This window comes from Polyodon spathula, chromosome 16, assembly GCF_017654505.1.
Source record: "Polyodon spathula isolate WHYD16114869_AA chromosome 16, ASM1765450v1, whole genome shotgun sequence".
Classification (NCBI taxonomy): Eukaryota; Metazoa; Chordata; class Actinopteri; order Acipenseriformes; family Polyodontidae; genus Polyodon; species Polyodon spathula.
This window is the reverse complement of record NC_054549.1, coordinates 10,045,616-10,064,850: the sequence shown is the minus strand read 5'-3', so window position 1 is coordinate 10,064,850 and position 19,235 is coordinate 10,045,616. Positions and strand designations below refer to the sequence as shown.

The 19,235-nt window shown below is 45.2% G+C and overlaps 2 protein-coding genes across 4 annotated transcripts; both read right to left on the bottom strand.

The window, feature by feature from the left end:
- Positions 1-81: 81 nt before the first annotated feature.
- On the bottom strand, positions 82-5,693 carry LOC121329172 (protein-S-isoprenylcysteine O-methyltransferase-like). Its single transcript, XM_041274596.1, has 5 exons — positions 5,385-5,693; positions 4,717-4,805; positions 4,104-4,273; positions 2,929-3,146; positions 82-2,502 (listed from the first exon to the last, which is right to left on the bottom strand). Exons 1-5 carry the CDS (start codon positions 5,601-5,603, stop codon positions 2,320-2,322), a joined length of 879 nt encoding a protein of 292 aa, XP_041130530.1. The 5' UTR covers positions 5,604-5,693; the 3' UTR covers positions 82-2,319.
- Positions 5,694-10,675: 4,982 nt separating this feature from the next.
- On the bottom strand, positions 10,676-15,939 carry LOC121329175 (type-1 angiotensin II receptor-associated protein-like). Of its 3 annotated transcripts, none has more exons than XM_041274599.1 (5): positions 15,810-15,937; positions 15,191-15,225; positions 14,090-14,201; positions 13,625-13,811; positions 10,676-12,053 (listed from the first exon to the last, which is right to left on the bottom strand). In XM_041274599.1, the coding sequence occupies exons 1-5, from the start codon at positions 15,834-15,836 to the stop codon at positions 11,932-11,934; spliced, it is 483 nt and encodes a 160-aa protein (XP_041130533.1). In that variant the 5' UTR covers positions 15,837-15,937; the 3' UTR covers positions 10,676-11,931. The 3 variants fall into 3 exon arrangements, with proteins under 3 accessions (XP_041130533.1, XP_041130534.1, XP_041130535.1); XM_041274601.1 differs by lacking the exon at positions 10,676-12,053 and adding an exon at positions 12,060-13,210 and having other exon boundaries at positions 15,810-15,939; XM_041274600.1 differs by lacking the exon at positions 15,191-15,225 and having other exon boundaries at positions 15,810-15,909.
- Between the last annotated feature and the right edge of the window lie 3,296 nt (positions 15,940-19,235).

Below are 19,235 nucleotides of genomic sequence, written 5' to 3'. Positions count from 1 at the left end.
GACCGTTCTTTAAAACAACCTGCAGTTTCATGCACTGACGATCGTCGAAAAAACACTAGAACTACACATCAGCTGCAGAAGCAGAGACAAAAAAGGCCAGCTTTATTTAAATTTTCAAACACTCTCCTCTCAACAAATACAAAAAGTTTCAAAAGGAAATTCCAGTAAACTTTGGCTGAATATTCGGTTTCACTGGCATCTCGTGCTGAGAAAATAGAGAACAGTGTCCACCGACAGACAAAGAGGACCTACTGTCCTCCAACGACCCTTTGCAGTGTTGAGTCTTCACAGGCATTTCAGAGAAGATAATGCACTGGAAATTAAGTTCATATGCATGATCATGAGGGGAGCAGGAAACAAAAACCTGATACTGATGCCAAGAACACAAAACCAGGGATTGCCTTCACACAAAACCAACAGAACCTCGTAGGCTTTTATTTTTTTACAAATTGTAAACGTTTCACTTTGCATATTCCAAGCTTGACTGCGATCGTGTGCAATGCAGAAAAGATCAGAGTACGACAGGTGAAATGGGTTTGAATCCTGCTTGCCTGATTAGACTTTAGCATTTAGAGAGCGAGTATAAAGAAGTGTCTTTATATTTAAAAAAAAAAAATCACAGGAAAGAAAGTGTTCTTCAAATTTGGATTTAATTAAAGCGACCCTGACATTAAAGCCTTTTTTCAGAAATCACAGACACTGCCCTTCCCCTAGATGGCACTCTTGAACTAGTGGTTCCTGTCCCGCACACGCACTGCAGCACGCAAATCTGTTTCAATAGCAAACCATATACATAAAGACAGGCAGGCTGCAGCACACTCTACAGCTGCGGCTCTCAACTACGCTCCTCGGAACCGGAGCGTAGTTGAAACCCTTAACTGAACTAACAATTAGCTTAATTAGATCTTTTTAATTGTTCTCAGCTCCTAACAAGTTGATGAAGTTACTTCCACGATTTTACAGTTAACTTGAAACTGTTTAAGAGCTGAAAACAACTGAGCTAACTGTTAGATTAAAGAATACATAAGGGTTCCTTGAGGACTGCAAACCCCATCCGCATTCCGGCACCAAAACCAGACTCCGGTCCAGGTTTTCATTCCAACCTGTTTCAGTTTAATTGCAGTCCAGGGTCTGTGATCATTAAGAATTATAGGAAGAACTTTATGTGAAGGAATGGATCAAACTGCTATGCAACGGGAGTCTTACTTCCATCCCTGGAACACGGGGACTGGAAAGGAGTTTTGGCCACTCGTGAAAACTAGAAAACTCAAAAAAAAAAAAAAAGATTTATTAACGCAAGCACTTTATTTGCATATTCCCCCCCCCCCGCCGCCAGAGTCTGGATCTCTTAATTATATTAAAATACAATAGAAAAGGTCATTATAACTCTTCCCAATACAGTGCATATTTACAATCACACCTGGGGTTTTGAATGATAATTGACATGTGACACTTTGCAATGTATTAACACTGTGAGGAACGCTGTATGCAACAGACGGCTTTTCAAAACCTGATTAAATTAAAAAGGAAAAACATTAAAAAATTAAGAGAGAGTCTGTGGTCCAAACAATAAGGAAAACGCAAACTGATTTGGTTTGAACACAAACGCCTTTTGAATCTTTTACTAAACGATAAAACAAGCTTAAAAAAAAAAAAAAACAGGCTTGGGTTCTGCCCTTATTTTAATCCAAATAAATAATACAACAGAGAACATTTCTTTGTCAACCAAAATGGGCACATTATCAGCTATAAGAAATACTCCGTCTCTGTCTGTCTGTCGGGTGGAACATTTTGCAAGCAAGCTTTGGGCTTTCTCAAAACACAACACGGTACTCAACGCAGAGCGGTGGACTTTTAAAGAGACCAGGATTCAAACGCTGCCTCTCAACTCCACACAGCCCTTGTAGATTAATTCCCCAAATCGTTAACCCCCTCGACCTGCGGTTCGAGACAGTTCCCTGTCCAGAAACCAAGCAACAATAAAAACAATAACCGGCAAAGCAAGCCTGCAGCCGCACCAAGCTCTGAGCTAAAGAAAAGGGACGAGGCCTGGTGCACACTCTGCAGCCTTCAGGAAAAGGAGATCCCAGGGGCAAAAGGGGTTTAACTGAACCTTCCAGTCACTGCCTTCCCCCGCCCCTTCAATTGAAATTCATTGTGCATTTCAGAAACGTGCCCCTGTGTGTCTAGCGCTCCGCTAGATCGAGTCCCTTCGGTGAGGTGTGCTTCCCCAGGGGAGTGAAGGTGATGGGGGCTGTTTGTTTAGGATGCAGGGGTGGGGTGGGGTGAGTGGGAGGTAGGGGGTGTGTGTGTGGGTGCTTAGGGCTCCATCTTGATCCCTGTGATGAAGGGCAGGCCCGTGGGGACCTTGCGCTTGTACTCCAGATAGTCCTCTCCGAAGAAGTGGATGAGCGTGATCTCCTCTTCCTCGATGCGCTCCCGGAAGAACCTCCAGGAGGCCAGGGTATATCCCAGCAGGCACACCGGGTTACACAGCAGCACCTGCAACGAGAGCCACAGCCACGCCCCCCCGGGGCGATTACAACAGCGCCTGTGCAATCTGGAATCCACTCCCTGCAGCTAACCCTCCACACACCTGCGGATCACCATCGATTCCAGTTCAAGCACACATTTATCACACGATCGTTACTCTTGTATTTTTAACCACTTTTAGTGACCCATTATGTTTTGGAAAAATAAGCGAGATAGTTCTGTTTCTGTATTTGTAGCTGCGATTATTACTGCTTGGTTATTTAAAATAAATAGAGTAGACATGTTAAATGTGACAGTTTGTGTTTCTTTTTTAGTAGATTTGTAATTACTGCTTCCTTTCCTCTTCTGAAAACTATCCTCATTAACAGGGCTGCTAGCCCCCCCTCCCTCCTGCTCACTGGAACTCTTCCCGTGGCTGGTTCACACGTGGCTTACCTGCGTGCCGATGCTCCAGTAGAACCAGCCCACGTAGGAGGGGTGCCTGAACCAGGAGTAGACTCCGGCGGTCACCAGCACGTGGCTCTGCGCCTTCTCGTTCTGGACGATGTGGTTGAAGTTGGAGCCGGCGGTGAGCATGGCAGACTTCCGCAGGCACTCCCCGATCAGCACCATGAGCAGCCCCAGAGCACTGAGCCAGGGAAGAGGCTTCAGCTCTGCAGAAAAACACCCCCACAAGCACGTCAGGGTCTTCAGCTCCCCCCTCAAAACATCCCCACAAGCACGTCAGGGTCTTCAACTCCCCCCCAAAACACCCCCACAAGCACGTCAGGGTCTTCAACTCCCCCCCAAAACATCCCCACAAGCACGTCAGGGTCTTCAACTCCCCCCCAAAACATCCCCACAAGCACGTCAGGGTCTTCAACTCCCCCCCAAAACATCCCCACAAGCACGTCAGGGTCTTCAACTCCCCCCCAAAACATCCCCACAAGCACGTCAGGGTCTTCAACTCCCCCCCAAAACATCCCCACAAGCACGTCAGGGTCTTCAACTCCCCCCCAAAACATCCCCACAAGCACGTCAGGGTCTTCTTTTCAACCCCCCCTGCCTGCACCCACTGTGTGTTGCAGCATCATTCAAGTTTGGTGCATCTCTGAGGTGTTGGAGCCCATTCCAGCCACGTGTTTAATCACTGAACCGAGCAGCCCAGAGCCTTGCTCCACCCAGGGCCAACTATTCAATTGCACCTGGATTTTCAACAAGGTTGGAACAAAATCCTGGACTGGAATGCCTCGTAAAGAGCCGCAACCTCTTGTAATTGCCTGTATGAAAAGTCTAAGCTCACGCTCCAGTGTGGGACAGCTCAAACTGCTCTGCAGTGGGGAAAGTTACATCCTGATATTTTCTAAAAGTTTTTTTTTTTTCTAAAACAAATGAATTGGAGATAAAACTACAAACAAACAAAAATTTGCAAAACAGCAAGTGATGCAGCACTCTCGTTTTTGCTCGAGCCGCTGTGCCCTGCTCACAAGAAGGGTGCTTCATACAGCAGAGAGAGAGACTGTGCATTGGGTCATTGCTGTAACAATGCAACCCTCCCCTCCCCAAACCAACCCTTCACTCTACACAAGTACAGAGATTCATCCACAGCTAGAGCGTGAGGACGCACTGACCTGGGAAGAGCAGTTTCTCCACAGTGAACTCCACCCAGGACGACACTGCTGCCACTTTGTACTCCAGGCTGTGGTTGAGCAGGAAGGAGTCGAGGGAGAGGCTGTGTGGGTTGATGATGGCCGTCACCAGGTATTCAGAGTAGTGAAAGAAAGACAGCGAGCACATGTACCTGCGAGCAGCAACACAGAGGGAGCAGGATTCACAGGGAGGGAGTTGACAAGACTCCCACTGCATAGTGGAGTGATCCACTCCAGGTGTTAAACGATTAGTAGCACTAGTTTAATGAGACACACCTGAGCTTGTAACCTATACACTGTGGCTACTGAAGCTTGTGTTAAAACCTGGAATGGATGAAACTGCTTCACAACAGGAGTCTTATTTCCACTGCTGCAATACACCGAAAAGCAGCGTTTACTAATGTCTTCAGCCTAGAGTTAAACCAGCAATCAGCCCATCCCAGAATTCACAGCCAAGACAGCCTTTGGCTTCACAGACAGGATAATCAGAAAACAATTGCACTTAAACTATTGTGAGCATGCAGGAGCTGGCGAGAGAGACTGGGGTCCGTTGGATGGTTAAGGAAACTAGCAGGCAGCACTGCTGAACGCTTACCAGCCAAAGGGTCCCCATGATGTCTGGCTGAAGCTCACAGGCAGGCCACAGCCAAAGGCAAACCCCAAGAAGCAGGCTCGCACTGCAACCTGGTAAAGAGGGAGAGAGAGAGAGGGGGATCCATCAGCTAATGCAACAGACTCAAAGGAGACACTGCAGGGACTGAAAACAGCCTCCTACTGCACAGCCCGTCTCTGTGTTAATACATTATAATCGGGGGAAAATCCGATTAGCAATTCCATATTATTATTACAAACATATACTGAAAGAACAAAACAGTCCTCCATAATATAACTTTTGCTCTAGTTTCAAACCTCAAGGAAGATAACGATGCGTGTGGCGGATCATGAGATCCACGCCTCTATTTGAAATGCCCACCAGTGCTACAGACTGTACTGGGGAAACAAATCCGGCGAGACAACTGACCTCAATGCTTAATAACAGGATCACAAACAACTCTGAACGTGTGTCTGTGCGCACAAGATTATTTGAAGCAATGCATTTTTCCGTTGGCATGCATTGAAATGAGCGAGCATTGCAGCTAACCGTTGCAAAGTGACAGCCAGCTTGCGCACGTTAACGAGCTACAGAAATACAAATAACATTTTAAAAAAAAAGACACACACAAAACCAGTGTGAGTGTTAGGAGCGAGGATGCGTTGCGTTACCTGGTAGACAGGTCCCTTGTAGAAGACCAGCAACAGTCCATTGACCGACGCGACATACACAGCGACTGCTGCTTTACTGCGTATTCCGCCGAGCAGGGTCTGAACCCATTCAGCGTCTGACCCGGCAGCCGACAGCAGCGGGATGCAGACCGCACAGAGACCCAGGACAAAGCTGCAAACACTCGCTCGCCCCTCCGGCACAAACTTACTGCCAGCCATGTTGGAGACCAGGAGCTACCCTGCAGAAACATCGCGGCTTCTCCCCCGCCCTCAATGCAAACGCGACTATGCAAATCATCCAAGCCAAGCTCTGTCTGTACAGGGAACCGTCTCTTTACCGCCGCCTAGCGGATGCCTGTGAGACCGCACGGTCCCTATACCTGGACATAATGTCCACCTTTCCAATGTCACAGTGCACGTAGGAAGGTTATTTCCCTTCATAAGTATATCAACGCATAGCCAAGTATTACTTAGGAGGTAAAGTCTGGTGCAAAAAGAAAAAAACAAACATATATGAGCTTTGGAAATGTCTGTTAAACTGCAAAATGATTATGCAGATGTTTGCATGAAACTTTTATAGATAGGATTCGTGCAGGACTGGTGAACTCGGGACGCAATACCGTTTTGTTATCCCATCTTTGTGACTGGAACTGTGCTGGAATGTACCAAGCTGCTGCAGTACGCCTCGGCGGCCACTAGGGGGGAGTCACCGCAACATGGGGGTTAATGATGGCTCTCACCGGTAGATGTTAAAATGAGTTGACCAACTTATGGGATGTATACTTTCAAGTGTTTATGTTAGGTTTGTTGGTATGTGTAGGTTGCCATAGTAGTATATTTTCAACTTTGCTTAACACGAAACGTGGATTTGAAATTGATTTTTTTAAAAAGAGGTTAAAAGGGGCCACACTGAATCAGTTCTCAAGACTGGAGACTTCTTGTATCAAAGTGTGACTCAATATTTCTGTGTTACCTTCCAAAGCTACTAATAGGGCTGCTGTTGCTAAGGGAACAGATACAAGCAGCCTCACGTGATTTAAAAATTATTATTGTTAATATTACTCAATCAGAAATTAAAATTTTGTTTTGGCCTACAGTTCAAGGCCCCAAGCAAGACCTGTTCTGTTGCCATAGCGACCCAGCAGCCATCCACTGTGCAATGCCCCTCCCTCCCTCTCTCTCTCTCTCCCTCCCCCATCCCTCTCTCTCCCTCCCCATCCCTCTCTTTCTCTCTCTCTCTCTCTCTCTCTCTCTCTCTCTCTCTCTCTCTCTCTCTCTCTCTCTCTCTCTCTCTCTCTCTCTCTCTCTCTCTCTCCCCTCCCTCTCTCCCTCTCTCTCTCCCCATCCCCTCTCTCTCTCTCTCTCTCTCTCTCTCTCCCTCTCCCTCTCTCTCCCTCTCTCTCTCTCTCTCTCTCCCTCCCCTCTCTCTCTCTCTCTCTCTCTCTCTCCCTCTCTCTCTCTCTCTCTCTCTCTCTCTCTCTCTCTCTCTCTCTCTCTCTCTCACCTCACTCTCTCTCTCCTCTCTCTCCCCCATCCCCTCCTTTCCTCTCCCTCCCCATTCCCTCGCGTCTCTTTCTCTCTCTCTCTCTCTCTCTCTCTCTCTCTCTCTCTCTCCCTCTCTCTCTCCTCTTTCTCTCTCTCTCTCTCTCTCTCTCCCCATCCCTCTCTCTCTCCTCTCTCCCTCCCTCTCTCTCTCTCCTCTCTCCATACCCTCTCTCTCTCCCCCACCCCTCTCTCTCCCTCCCCCTCCCTCTCTCTCTCTTTGTAGCAATACTGCGCACAAACATTCATCACGCTGGCATTTCCTACAAATTACAGAACGGCGCCTCTGCATTACACTGCCCGCCACAGGTGACGGGAATTCAAAAGGTCTTGTAACAATAATAAAAACAACGACTACTACGACTGAGCTACGAATAGTTATAATAATACGTGTTTGTTTACAATCTCAACCCCAACAGTATCGCCCGGGGTTACTCGCATTATGAAACCGATATATATGTATATGTATATGTTAGATAATCATTGCAAGTTGCTCGTGTTTTTGAACCAGGTGTTCTCAGAACTGAAACATTTCCCGTGGGATTTGCCACGGCTGACCTTACCGGTTTGTAGAACAGCAGCGTGTCACTAATTGACATTAGCATGTATTTTATTCCAAACTGCCTTTTATTCTGAAAACTATGGGGAATACGGAAAAGGGGGGAGGCCTGTCAAAGGTGAAGGCGTCAGGGCGCGCTGTGCGCCACGCTAATCGATGATTGTTTCCACGACCTTGTAATGATCCCTAAGGACCCAATTACTGGAGGAGACCCCGAAAGCAGATTGACGGCGCAGTAATTTAAAATGTAGCGTCATTTCCCATTGGAAAAGGTCGTGCTGTCATCAGCTGTTTGAGCTGGAGTGGTGGTGTGAACCCCGTCAGTTATGGATCATGCACCATTTTTTAGTGCACGCATAGTTATAGCTACAGTATATTTTATGGGTGTTTAACCAGAGGTACCTTTGACTCCCCTCGAAGTGTGTGGGGTAGGGTCATCTATGTGTCCCAGTTGAGTACAGGAGACTCTCGGCTAATGCACTAATATATTGCTTTTTTCGAATGGCAAAAGGATGCCCTCTCGTTTTATTTAATTCATTCGTCTTCATTAGCGCCCCTTTATCCGGTTCTGTTCGTGATCTATCCCGCTAGCAGTCTCCTCGCCGGCTGGGTTAGCGCATCAGTTCCAGCGCGCAGCCCCGCGTCGGCGGCTCCGTGATGAACGATGTACTGAAAGAACAGATATGAACAGCACGCCCCGCGGGGCAGCACGGAGGAGGGATGGGGAGGGGGACGGGGTAGGCAATTCACAATGGCCTGTTTTATTACCTTAAACTCAGCAATGTTTTCAGTTTTAGGCTTCTATGATTAAAAACGCAGCGGGTACAAACCGTTTGGATTGAATTAAGTGCCCCTTTTAATATGTAGTATGCGGGTTGACAGTTTTAGTGACACTGTTTCCAAATGTAAATAATAATAATAACAACAACCAAGAAATTAGAGGGAAAGCAATACGGTTAGCGGGAGCGATTTCATTTCAGCTTTTCAGTATAATTCACAGCCAGGGTATTGAACCTGGTATTTTCCATTACAATACAATTACGAGCAGGGAGGCTTTGTGTAGCTTTCACAGGATCAGTCCAAGGGCACATTAATTCCGAAATGACATCTGCGCTCTTGAGCAACAGGAAGAAATATCAATACCAAAAAAAAAAAAAAAAAAAACCCAGGAGAGACTGAAAAACATTTTTTAAAACTTGTATTTGGACTGTACGAACCTTTAATTATCAATAATGAAAGGAGAGAGGAAAAACACCCATTACTGTTAGAGAACTCGCAAGGGCTGAGAGGCTGCACAGACACACCCCGTGCTGTCTAACTCATATCTGTAGGGCTCTGAAGGAACCTGACCTTTTCCAAAAGCTTACTCGTGGCTTGTTGAACAGGTGACGCTTACGCTAAAGTTATAGAGGAGATTCCCAGCAGGTGCGCTACACGTAGCTCTGCAATGGTGCTCGCAAACACACACAGAATACACGAACAACGAATAAATAAGAAGACACTAAAACACACAGGGCAAATAAAGAATAAAATAGAAATCACACAATACCTTGTTTTAAACAGCATTTATTTCTACACAGTACCTTAAAAACAAAAACAAAAAGACACAAGACGCACTCGGACAGCTTGCAATGAACACATTTACTGTACAAAACTTGAACAGAAACCAACGGAAGGCAGCAACGCAATATTAATAACAATGCAAATGACATCACAGCGCGATGCTTTTCCTTGGTTACGTGAATGCTTCCAGTGTCCAGCATACAGATCGTTTATATTCATGCCTAACAAGGGCACTGAGGAAGGCAATGCTAAGCGCTAAATATCACGGGAAACAGATACCGGTGCAGATATCGTGTTATTCAATCACACAATGCGCAGCAGGAAAATCAATAAATAAATACATGCCAGCCTCATAAAACAGGGTGTTTTCTGATTAAACGTTTAAGATTTTTATTTACTAACAGTTTAAGCGTTTCAATCTCTACCTGCCTGATGCAAACTATCACTGACATACAATACAACGATCTTCTGAAAAACTCTGGCGACATCGATTCACCTTGACTCAGCCGCGTAAAGCGACGCGCACTCTACAGCATCAGGCTGCCAGCATTCCCTCGGTAAACCACGTCCCTGCTTACAGGTCTCTGCAATTCCCTGATAACTCGGACGCATCTAGTATAAGAAGCGTGCCCTGATCTGTTTTTGCCTCCGCTGAATCGTCCAGTTCAGAAGCGCGTTTGTATAATTGTTTTAACTCTTTGCTGCCCTGGTTATGCCCTCATTCCTATTTATTTGCTTATTTTCTCAGTTAAATATATTGGACGCTGGGCAGCAAAGGGTTAAACAGTGTTTCATTCATTCTTTTTTATTTTTATTTTGCAATCAAGGTTACACGAAGTTGCGGCTGCATGCGGGGAGAAAGGGCTCCCGCGCGGCGCATCGGTCTTGTTAATAAAAGAATAAAAGAGGCTCACATATCAATGAAGGACAGAGTCAGCAATTAATCACCGGCCCCCTCCGTCTCCGACCTCGCAAGCGCGTTACCGTCTGCGGAGAGGAGTCACTAACAGCCAGGTCAGTCATTCATTCATTGAGACCCCACGCTACCGTTTACAAAGGCAGACTCCCGTCACCCATATAGAAAGAAACAAAGATGGTGTGTGTGTGTAATCTCGCACTATAAGATTGCATTAATGCGTTTGAAATTTATTAAAGGCGATTCACGCAAAAAACCGTAACAAAGTACCAGTTAAATATTCACCTTTATTCTAAACAGTACAGGAAGGCAGCATATTAAACAAAACGAACAGGCGCACTCATTTTGTGAAAAGCCACTACCACAACACCCTGGAAAGAAAATTGGTATGTTTTATTCCACAGATTTCTTAAAACTCAAAAAAACAAAACAAAACAAAAAAAAACAATAATAATAAATTCCCTGACCACAGCCAATCTGTTCGCTCTGCGCCACAGAGAGGTCCAGGTGATAAATCATTTTCTTCAGCTAGTAAAAAAAAAACCAGACGACACATTTCACTGGAGCTCTGCTTGAGCTAATAGGTATGATACTATCTTCACAGGCAGTATGGAGAAGCAAGGGTATTAGTTACATCTCCCTCTCTCTCTCTGAGGTCAAATATACCAGAGAAACTGTACAGAACCCCCCCCCCCCACCCCCACCCACACAAGCACAATGCCAGCGTCCACACGCCTGCACTTTCCCGTTCCTGCGCAGTGGTGCTCTACTGGAGAAAGTGAAATTGTAAGAGGACACCGCTTGGCATGTTGTTTCCCTGCCTGGACGGTGGAAATGAATGAGAAATCAATGGGCCGTGTTGCAGAACTGCATGATGATAGATCACCTTCCTGAAAGCACTTCAAAAACAGAGACAGAAATAACACTAAAAGCAGCAGCAACAACTACGGCAACACAAAGGCAGATGTGAAAAGGCAAGAAAGCGGCAAACGGCACGGTGTGCTTTCAGGTCTCATTACAAGTGCAACAACTATGTACAAACTGAGTCTATTACAATATCTTCTTTTTGTAGTAAAGGCAAGCGAAACAGGTTAACACACACACAAAACAGAAGCAACACAGCAGATGAAACAAGCAGCACTTTCAGCAACCCTTCATGTGAGTACACTGCTGCATCCTGTAAGGAAGGAGTTTTTGCTGCAGCCTGCAAAGATAAGCCTGACAGAGTGTACCGCACCGCCCGTGGCCCTGCCAAGCACAGTTCCTATGGAAACACATGCTTTTCCTAACACACTAAAGGGTTTCGATATGGGATGCCTTGGAGGTCGACGCGGTACTGCTGTGGCTCCTCTGTGGAAAGGATATTGATCTGCTGGTTCACACACTGTGAAGGGAGGCATCACACAGGTCTGCCAGGAGAAGCGAAAACAGCTTCCCGGGAAAGTGTTTGGGTTGCTGATCCAGGGCTGGAAATAAGACTCCCATTGCATGGGCATTTGATCCGTTCCTGGTTTTGCTAAGAGCTTCATAAGGAGCTTGTTATCCACAAACTGTGGTTCACGAAGCTCACAGGAAAACCTGGAACGGTGGAAACTGCTGTGCAGTTGGAAGAGAAATCCAAGTCTGGACTAAGACGCGATACAGAACTATTCATTTAAAAAATATTTTTACTAGTGTATATGTGCCATTTTAATCTTGTAAAAAACAGCCAGGATAGAAGATACAGCCAGGTTCACTAAACTTCTGTTCCAGTTCAAATAGAATTCAAAAGAAAATCTTATTTATCTTACTTTTGGTGCATGTGACATAAAAAAACAACTAAATAAATACACAGACAGCCTGTAACATTTAGCAAAATACACTTAAGAGATACAACTCTGTATGTGTAGAGTCTTCCTCATGCGATATACACCTCCTTTGGTACTGGGAGGGCAGTATCACTGTCGCTCTCTCTCTCTCTCCCCTCCTCAGTACGCCTGGGGTCCAGCCTTGCTCTCGTCTAACTCTGCATAGTGGGAGTTGGCCTGTCCCGAGTTCTGCTGGTCGATCGACTGATAACAGTCTCTGTTATGAGCCATGCTGGGTAAACCTGCATGAACACAGCGCGTGTCAGAGAAAACATCAACAAGACTACAAACAACCACCTTCATGGTAACGAAGCGCTGACAACAGGGCTAGAGCGCGTCTTCTCGTCCGTTCCACTCCACTTCAGGTCTGCCAGCTTGCCTTTAACCCTTTCAGTCCTGAATTACATTTGTCGAGCTGAAGAATTTAAGTTTATATAACTCAAAAAGGAACTCCTTTACTGAGTATACATGAGTATGATGAGGTGGCGGCACTGAAAGGGTTAAAGCTGTACAGAATTACTGAGTTGGATTGCAAAGCCACAGATAACACAATATCCAGATGTACCTGGTCATCTGCGCTGTGGTACTGAACAACGTTTACTTCCCTTTCTATTTCCACAGACACTTCCCGTAAGTAAGATGATCAGCTGTAAAAAGCAAACAAAGAGCACTTCCACAAAGTAAGAGAAACACCTGCTGGATTACTAGATCATTTCCATCCAAAATAAACAAGAGAACAAACTGGAAGACAGCCTTCAGAGGGTCTGCTAGGAAATGACATTTAAAAAAGGGTTATTATAAAAAAAAACAACTGCGCACTGGGATCCTCGAGACTCAAGACTTTGTTTCCTCGGGGGTCCCAGATATTCAACGTGTAACATAGTTGTGCAACAGCCATAAAATACAAGCAACAGTCTTCAAACGTCAGAAGCAACAAGAAGAAAAAAAAAGGAACACAGAGCGACGAAGCAAAGCACACAGCCGTCACAAACTGACGGGATAGAGCGTGTGCAGAACCTTCGCTGCACTGTTACACAGGCAAAAAGGAAAAACAAATATAGTCATCCGATTAGCTAGCTGCAAAAACCAGAGGTGCCGGCAGGCAGCAACGACCTGGATCGCAATTGGATTGGTTGACAGGGAAGGAAGCAGCATGCGATTGGTCAAGGAGACACACAAGGCATTAAGCGGCTTGTCCCGTTTCAGGAGGATGAAGAGGTGAAGGTATGAAGGTCAGAGGTGAAGCTCGCACACAGAGGATCAAGAGGGCAGTTCAGTTGGGCAGTAGGGGGAGGGCAGGAGGGGTAAGGAGGGCGGTGGTTTCAGTAGTGACGAATGTGGGGGACACTGTCAACACTGTCCATCGTCTATCGGCTGTCTACAGAAGAAGTCTCCAGGTCTTAGGGTGAAAAAGAAAACCGAAAAGGAGAAGAAGAAAATAAAAAAGTCAGGAAGTTGCGCAACATAATCTTAGCAAGACATGACACAAGAGCAAATGACTGCAATGCAAAGAAGGACGTTTGTGTGCAGAGCCACACAGACCACACTAGAAAGTGTGAATACTGTTCCAGAATGATTTAAAAAAAAAAAAAAAAAAAAAGCACAGCTTGCACTGAAGAGGTTATAAAGTACTCGATAAACAGAGAACCAGTGCTTTTGCTTTGTTTAAAAACTTCTGGTTGTGCTGTCTGTCTGTCTGTCTGTCTATTTTATTATATAAATACAATACAATACAATACTTGTGTGGTGATGCACTGCATGGGACAGGTCCTGCGCCTGTGTGCTGGGCTGCTGGTGCGTACACACTACATACCGAAGTTGACGTATTCTCCACCCCTCTCGCGGTACATCTGGTAGACGAAGAAGCAGGACGCGGGTTTGAGAATGAGACTCAGGATCGCCATGCCGGCGCAGAACCGGAAAAGGGACGGCCCGCTGTTGTAGTAAATCCCGAAGTGGATGATATCCGTGAGGATGGTTATCGACATTCCGATCAAAAACTGGGAAGAGAAATTGTTGGGAACAAAAAAAAATGGGCAGCAATTGTAGCAGCAATCTGAATCTCCTTCAATACTTTCAGCTACAAGTGTCCCAACACTGCCGACCACTTCACCAACCCTGGATCTGGGTGAGCTCCTATAAAAGACACTGAATCCACTGAACTAGAGGGCGTCTCTTTGCCCAGTTACTTAGCGCTGAGAGAGTTCTGGCTACAGCAGCATTCTGTGCTTTCGTTTCCTGACATGCTTCCAATGAGGTTAGAGATCTGTAAACTCACCAGGAGCACGGCGTCGATGGAGTCCCTCTGAGCGACGGCCCAAACCCCAATGGCTAGGACGGTGACGTTACTCCACGCGTAAGATACAGGGAGCCACGGGTACATAAAACCCCTGGGAAGCACAAGACACACAGAATAAGGGATTCCTTCAGGGACTCTTAAAGCTGCGTTTGCCATATTTTTCAAATGCCTTCTCCTATTTCGTGAATACACCGTTTTCACTTATCTCCCAATCACTGTATTCAAGAAGTGTCCCAACCTAATATAGTTAAGCTTGACAGACTGTTTAAACCCGAACCCATTATTCTAGACATACTGATCCCATAGCACAGTCCTCAGTTATATGGAACTACCAGTTTTCGTTGGAACGGGCTTGTTACACAATGCTGTTATTTTTCATTACTCATACGATAAATTAAAAATAAAAAAACAGTACAGTAGTCTTTACACTACAGTGCATGTTTGTAAAATCTGTATAAAAATCAGGTTTATCGGATTACACTGAAATCAGAAAGGTAGACAGGCGTCTGACACAAATGTTGATGAAATTCAAGGCAGACAAGGTGTGTTCAGCAAGTCCAAAGCGATAGGCAGACGTGATCAGCGCAAAACTGGCTTAAAAAGCACGGGCGCTTTCAAGCTTTGACGGAATAAGATTTGCCCAGCCGGGTGCTAATCTCTCACAGCGACTTTCCCAGATCCGTATTTCCTGCTCGGAGAGAAAGGGACACAAAGCAAGTGCAAGGACTGAAGAACTGGTGTGAGGCTCACAATCACAACCCTTTAAACCAGCGTTCCACACGATAAAACTAACCCAAGACTGCATCTCCTGTGCTGGGAACTCGCAGAGGAAACTCACAAGGAGACCTGGGACGGATCAAACTGCTACACATCGGAAATTATTCTCCTGCTTTACAATTAAAAAATAATAATTAAAACACAAAAAGACACCGATAAACTCCGCTAGTGCTGCTGTCACTAAAGTTGATTTCTACTCATCATGCTGCAGTCCACCCTTGAAACGGCAAAGGAGAACTGGAGAAATTCCAGGGGTGCCTGAAAAAAAAAAAAGGGGTGTGTGTGTTTGCTCAGCTCACTCACCATATTGTTAGAAGCCAGTGGACTAAGACGATAGCCTAGTCGAGGAGACAAGAAAGAGACATGAGAGTGAAGGATTGCCATCATCATCATCATTACTATAATTATTCTTATTGAAGATGGTGATTATGAACATTAGTAGTTAATTATGCTGTACCGTATACAGCACGGTTTAAACAGCATGCAATCCCTTATCGTTAGCTCAGTGCAGTACGGTGCCATACTCCACACACACCTGAAACACGTCATTTAGAACGGAACTTTCTGGGTGGATTCGACGTGCGTGTTCCAATTACGCGAGAGAGGGCAGGTACTTAAAAACAGTACAATAACCCAGCACCGTGCATAGCCGTGCAACTTCCTTAAATAGTAATCAAGTGATCTTTTCAAAAAGTACACGAGTGCAAAACGACTTCTTAACACATTCAGTACTTGCACGGCTGTACAGTAGTTATGCACGGCTTATGGTCAAAAGTTAGGCATCACCTCCATATGTTAACGTAGCTTTATTCAGCAGCTTTTATTCGACTTTAATATGAAGCAAAACATGTGTTCATTCTGTACAGGGTGATGCAAAACTTTTAGCCACAGCTGTCTACAATGCAAAATGTTATGTAATTACCTTTAAGTTTATGGCTGGTATTTCCATGTCCTTTGGCTACGCTAGTTCCAAAACTTTTCTGTAAACCCTAGTTATGGCAGCTTCTTTTTTTATCCTCTCTCTTCCTCAGTCCGAAGCAAAAACAAACCATGTGACTCCTGCCTGACTTCACGTAATTAGGAAAAAAAAAAAAAAAAAGCAAAACAGGGTGTGTTCACGGAGAATCATTCTGCGCAGATTCTGACCAGTTTAGCCAATTATCTGCGCAGAATGATCTGCGTGACCGCGGCCATTGGCTGAAGCGGTCAGGTCCTGCACAGAATCTGCGCAGAATGATCTGCGTGAACGCAGACACAGTCTCTCAGCCTCAGCCCGCACCGCACAGGGTTGCTAGGAGACCATCAGCTTGAGGTGGCACTGGCTGGCGAGCTATATATATATATATATCTCACACACTGGAAGTAAATATAAGAAAGGGAACTTCACAACCACTTGGTTTAAAGTTGCATTGCAACTTCATTTTGAATATCCCTCCAAACCTGCGTTTCTGTGGAAAGGTGTAAACCATGCCAGAAACACGGTAAAGTGATATTAAACCGTGTGGTAAAACCACGGTGAAGTGTGGTAACTGGAAAGTGTAAAAACGCAACTGGTACTGAGTCAATATACCAACGCAAACCTTTACAGAGCCTGTGCAAGAGCTTTGTTTAAGAGCCGGTGGATATAAGACACGATCACATGAAATCCTTGCTTTTTTTCCATAGCTGCGTGACCCCTCTCACTGCTCTGTGTGCTTTTTTAATTTTTAAAATTTTTTTATCAGCGTGCCACTCTGACGTGATAATGGCTGCTCACGCCTCTTTCTCTATTTTTAAACATATCTTATACCTGTCATAAAATCATCACACAAACAAAACGTCCCCCGTCCCCGTCTCTGTAACTGAGCTATTAATCTTCAGATTATTGATTTTTGTTTGGTTCCAGTGCTGGGTTCGTGGAAGTAATGAGCTGAAACTGTATCACGGTGATATCTTAATGCCTATAATGGCTCATTTTTAACTGCAGCACAGGGGTTGTTAAAGTGATTACAGACGTCAGTTGCAAAAAAAAAAGTGGCAATGGTACCCTGTGAGCTGTCAAAACTGCAGTACAGAGGTGTGTACAAAAAGGGAACGTCTTTACTAATATAATCCTTTAACCTGCCTCAATTTACTTTCGGCGCTCACTTTTAATGGGGTCTTGGTATAGCACACAGTGCCACACAGTGGCAGAATGTTGTAACTGCAGATTTTTTTTTATGGCATTTAAAACTGAGGAACCAGATTCTGCATTTGTAAGTTGGAAGTGTCAAGCTTCGTGTGCACAGCTAGCTGCTGAACTTGCCCACAGAGAGCTTTATAATACCAACCTTTTTTTTGTTTTTTTTCACCACCATTCGGTTCCACTTCTTGTCCATCTTTTTGTTTTCTATTCTATGGACCAGATGCCCTGTTCGGTGCTCCTTTGGCTCTGAGGCGTGACTCTCTCCTCATGTTATTTCTGACAAGCTCATTTGTCTTCTGGGTCACTTCTGGTGATGCCTGCCGTCTCCGTCCTGTCCCGTCCACGCTCCCCTGAGCTCCCCTGAGCTCCCCTGCATGTCTCCATGGGGGTTGCAGGTCTCGGATCCATTATGTCAGAACATCCAGAACATATTAGTCAAAGTCAGACACAGTGGCGTGATGCGACCGGTTCCCATCTACCCCGCCAGCTCTGGCTGTTTCTTTTGTTCGTTCAGTTTGGTTCCTGTGGGGTTCGTAGCTCCCAGCAGCACGCTGCTAAACATTCAGCTAGATGCCTCACATTTGTGAGGAGCACAAGTGTTCACACAAAGGCCTATTTGTAGACTGGAGTATTTGAGTGTTTAGTGTACCAGACTGTTTACACGCTCTGTTATATTGTCTATTCAGTTGTTCTATTGTGATATTGTGTATTCAGGTGCAGAATATATATATATATATATATATATATATATATATATATATATATATATATATATACACACACACACACACACACACACACACACAGTATACAGTATTTATAAGGTGCAGCTGTGTGTCTGTGGTAGATTGTAATGTCTCATTTGTGGAGTGGAGTTTTGGAGCTCGTTACAGTTATGTGGAGAAGTGACCCTACCTGCATTAAAATCCAGTTTCAAGTTTAAAATCGCAGATCTCTATTTTACCAGGAGCTCTTCTGAAAGCAGCAGAAACTAATATATAAGTACATTAATTAAAAAACAACAACTGACAATATAAGCTGAAAAATCAGCAGTCCAGTCCAGTCATAGGTATGATGTGGGAGTAGGTTTGTGTCTGCTGTTGTCCGCGTACCCTCCCTCAGGTCCCCTCACCTGTGTTTCAGGTTCCCTAAAATATCATTCAGTTCACACCTGTGCACTTATGCATAAATGAAACATCTGAGATGTTTGTTTGCTTTGCTGTTGGATGTTTCTTGTTGATAAAATGGTGGAGAAATTAGAGAATTAGGAGAAAAAAAGGTTTGTCCTTTCTTTCTTTCTTTCTTTCACTTCCTGGAAAGCTGGATGTTCACAGCCTAGACTCAGACAAATAAATCATGACAGCCCTGCAGACCATGGCTGCTTTGTTTTCTCCGGAAGGGCTATTGCTGTATAAATCAGGCAGCTAAACACGGCGCTGTTTGCAGGGTGGGGGAGAGCGAGTGGATGAGGGGCACGGGCTGTGCGTCTCCACTCCGCTCTCTCCTCCTCTCTTTTCTTTCACACTCAGCTATTAATAAATCTCTTTGTCCTGTTACAGGGGCAGATGGTGGGCCGGTTCCACACGCTGCTTCCCTGTGTCAGGGTCACCCTCTGCCGACCCCCTGACCCCGGCTCAATGACAGCGAGCTGTGAAAGGCGGTCATGTGGAAATACGACGTGTGCGCCCCCCCTCTCCTCCTCTCCTCACAAGTTTGTTAAAGCTGCCCCTGGCACCACTTCAGCAGGCTGGTTTAACTAGGTCAATAGACAAAACTTATTTCTAACAAACAAACAACACATGACCCGCCCCCCCCCCACAGTGTTTAATAGGAAGGGAAGTAAATGCATTCACATTGGCTTCAGTCTCACAGGCACTAAATAGTCTCTCTTTATTAACAGTCATTGGAGATATGCATGCAGCACAACATCACAGCATCCACCAGACCCCTCTCCAGGGCTTACTTATTCCCAGACCCTGACCTTCATTAGTATTCATTAGAATACTACATTAGAAATTCCTCTTCTTTTAAAGTTTCACCTAAATATCTAGCTATTGCAATTGCAAGTTTCTCTCACAAGTTGTCCTTCAAGACTACCCACCCTTCTAAGTGATCGGAAAAGGTCTCCCAATGCATAACGGTTTGATCCATTCCAGGTTTTTACTGTGATCAGCCACAGTGTAT

Bases quoted from the DNA above. Each gene is read 5' to 3' on its own strand.
- LOC121329172 (XM_041274596.1), bottom strand. From the start codon at position 5,603: ATGGCTGGCAGTAAGTTTGTGCCGGAGGGGCGAGCGAGTGTTTGCAGC. The intron at 4,806-5,384 runs GTAACGCAACGC...CCTCTTTACCAG, and splicing joins ACAAGGGACCTGTCTACCAG to GTTGCAGTGCGAGCCTGCTT. The intron at 3,147-4,103 runs GTCAGTGCGTCC...GTTTTTCTGCAG, and splicing joins GGAGAAACTGCTCTTCCCAG to AGCTGAAGCCTCTTCCCTGG.
- LOC121329175 (XM_041274599.1), bottom strand. From the start codon at position 15,836: ATGGAAATACCAGCCATAAACTTAAAG. The intron at 15,226-15,809 runs GTAATTACATAA...CTCCTCGACTAG, and splicing joins TACCAGCCATAAACTTAAAG to GCTATCGTCTTAGTCCACTG. The intron at 13,812-14,089 runs GTGAGTTTACAG...TTCTCTTCCCAG, and splicing joins CCATCGACGCCGTGCTCCTG to TTTTTGATCGGAATGTCGAT.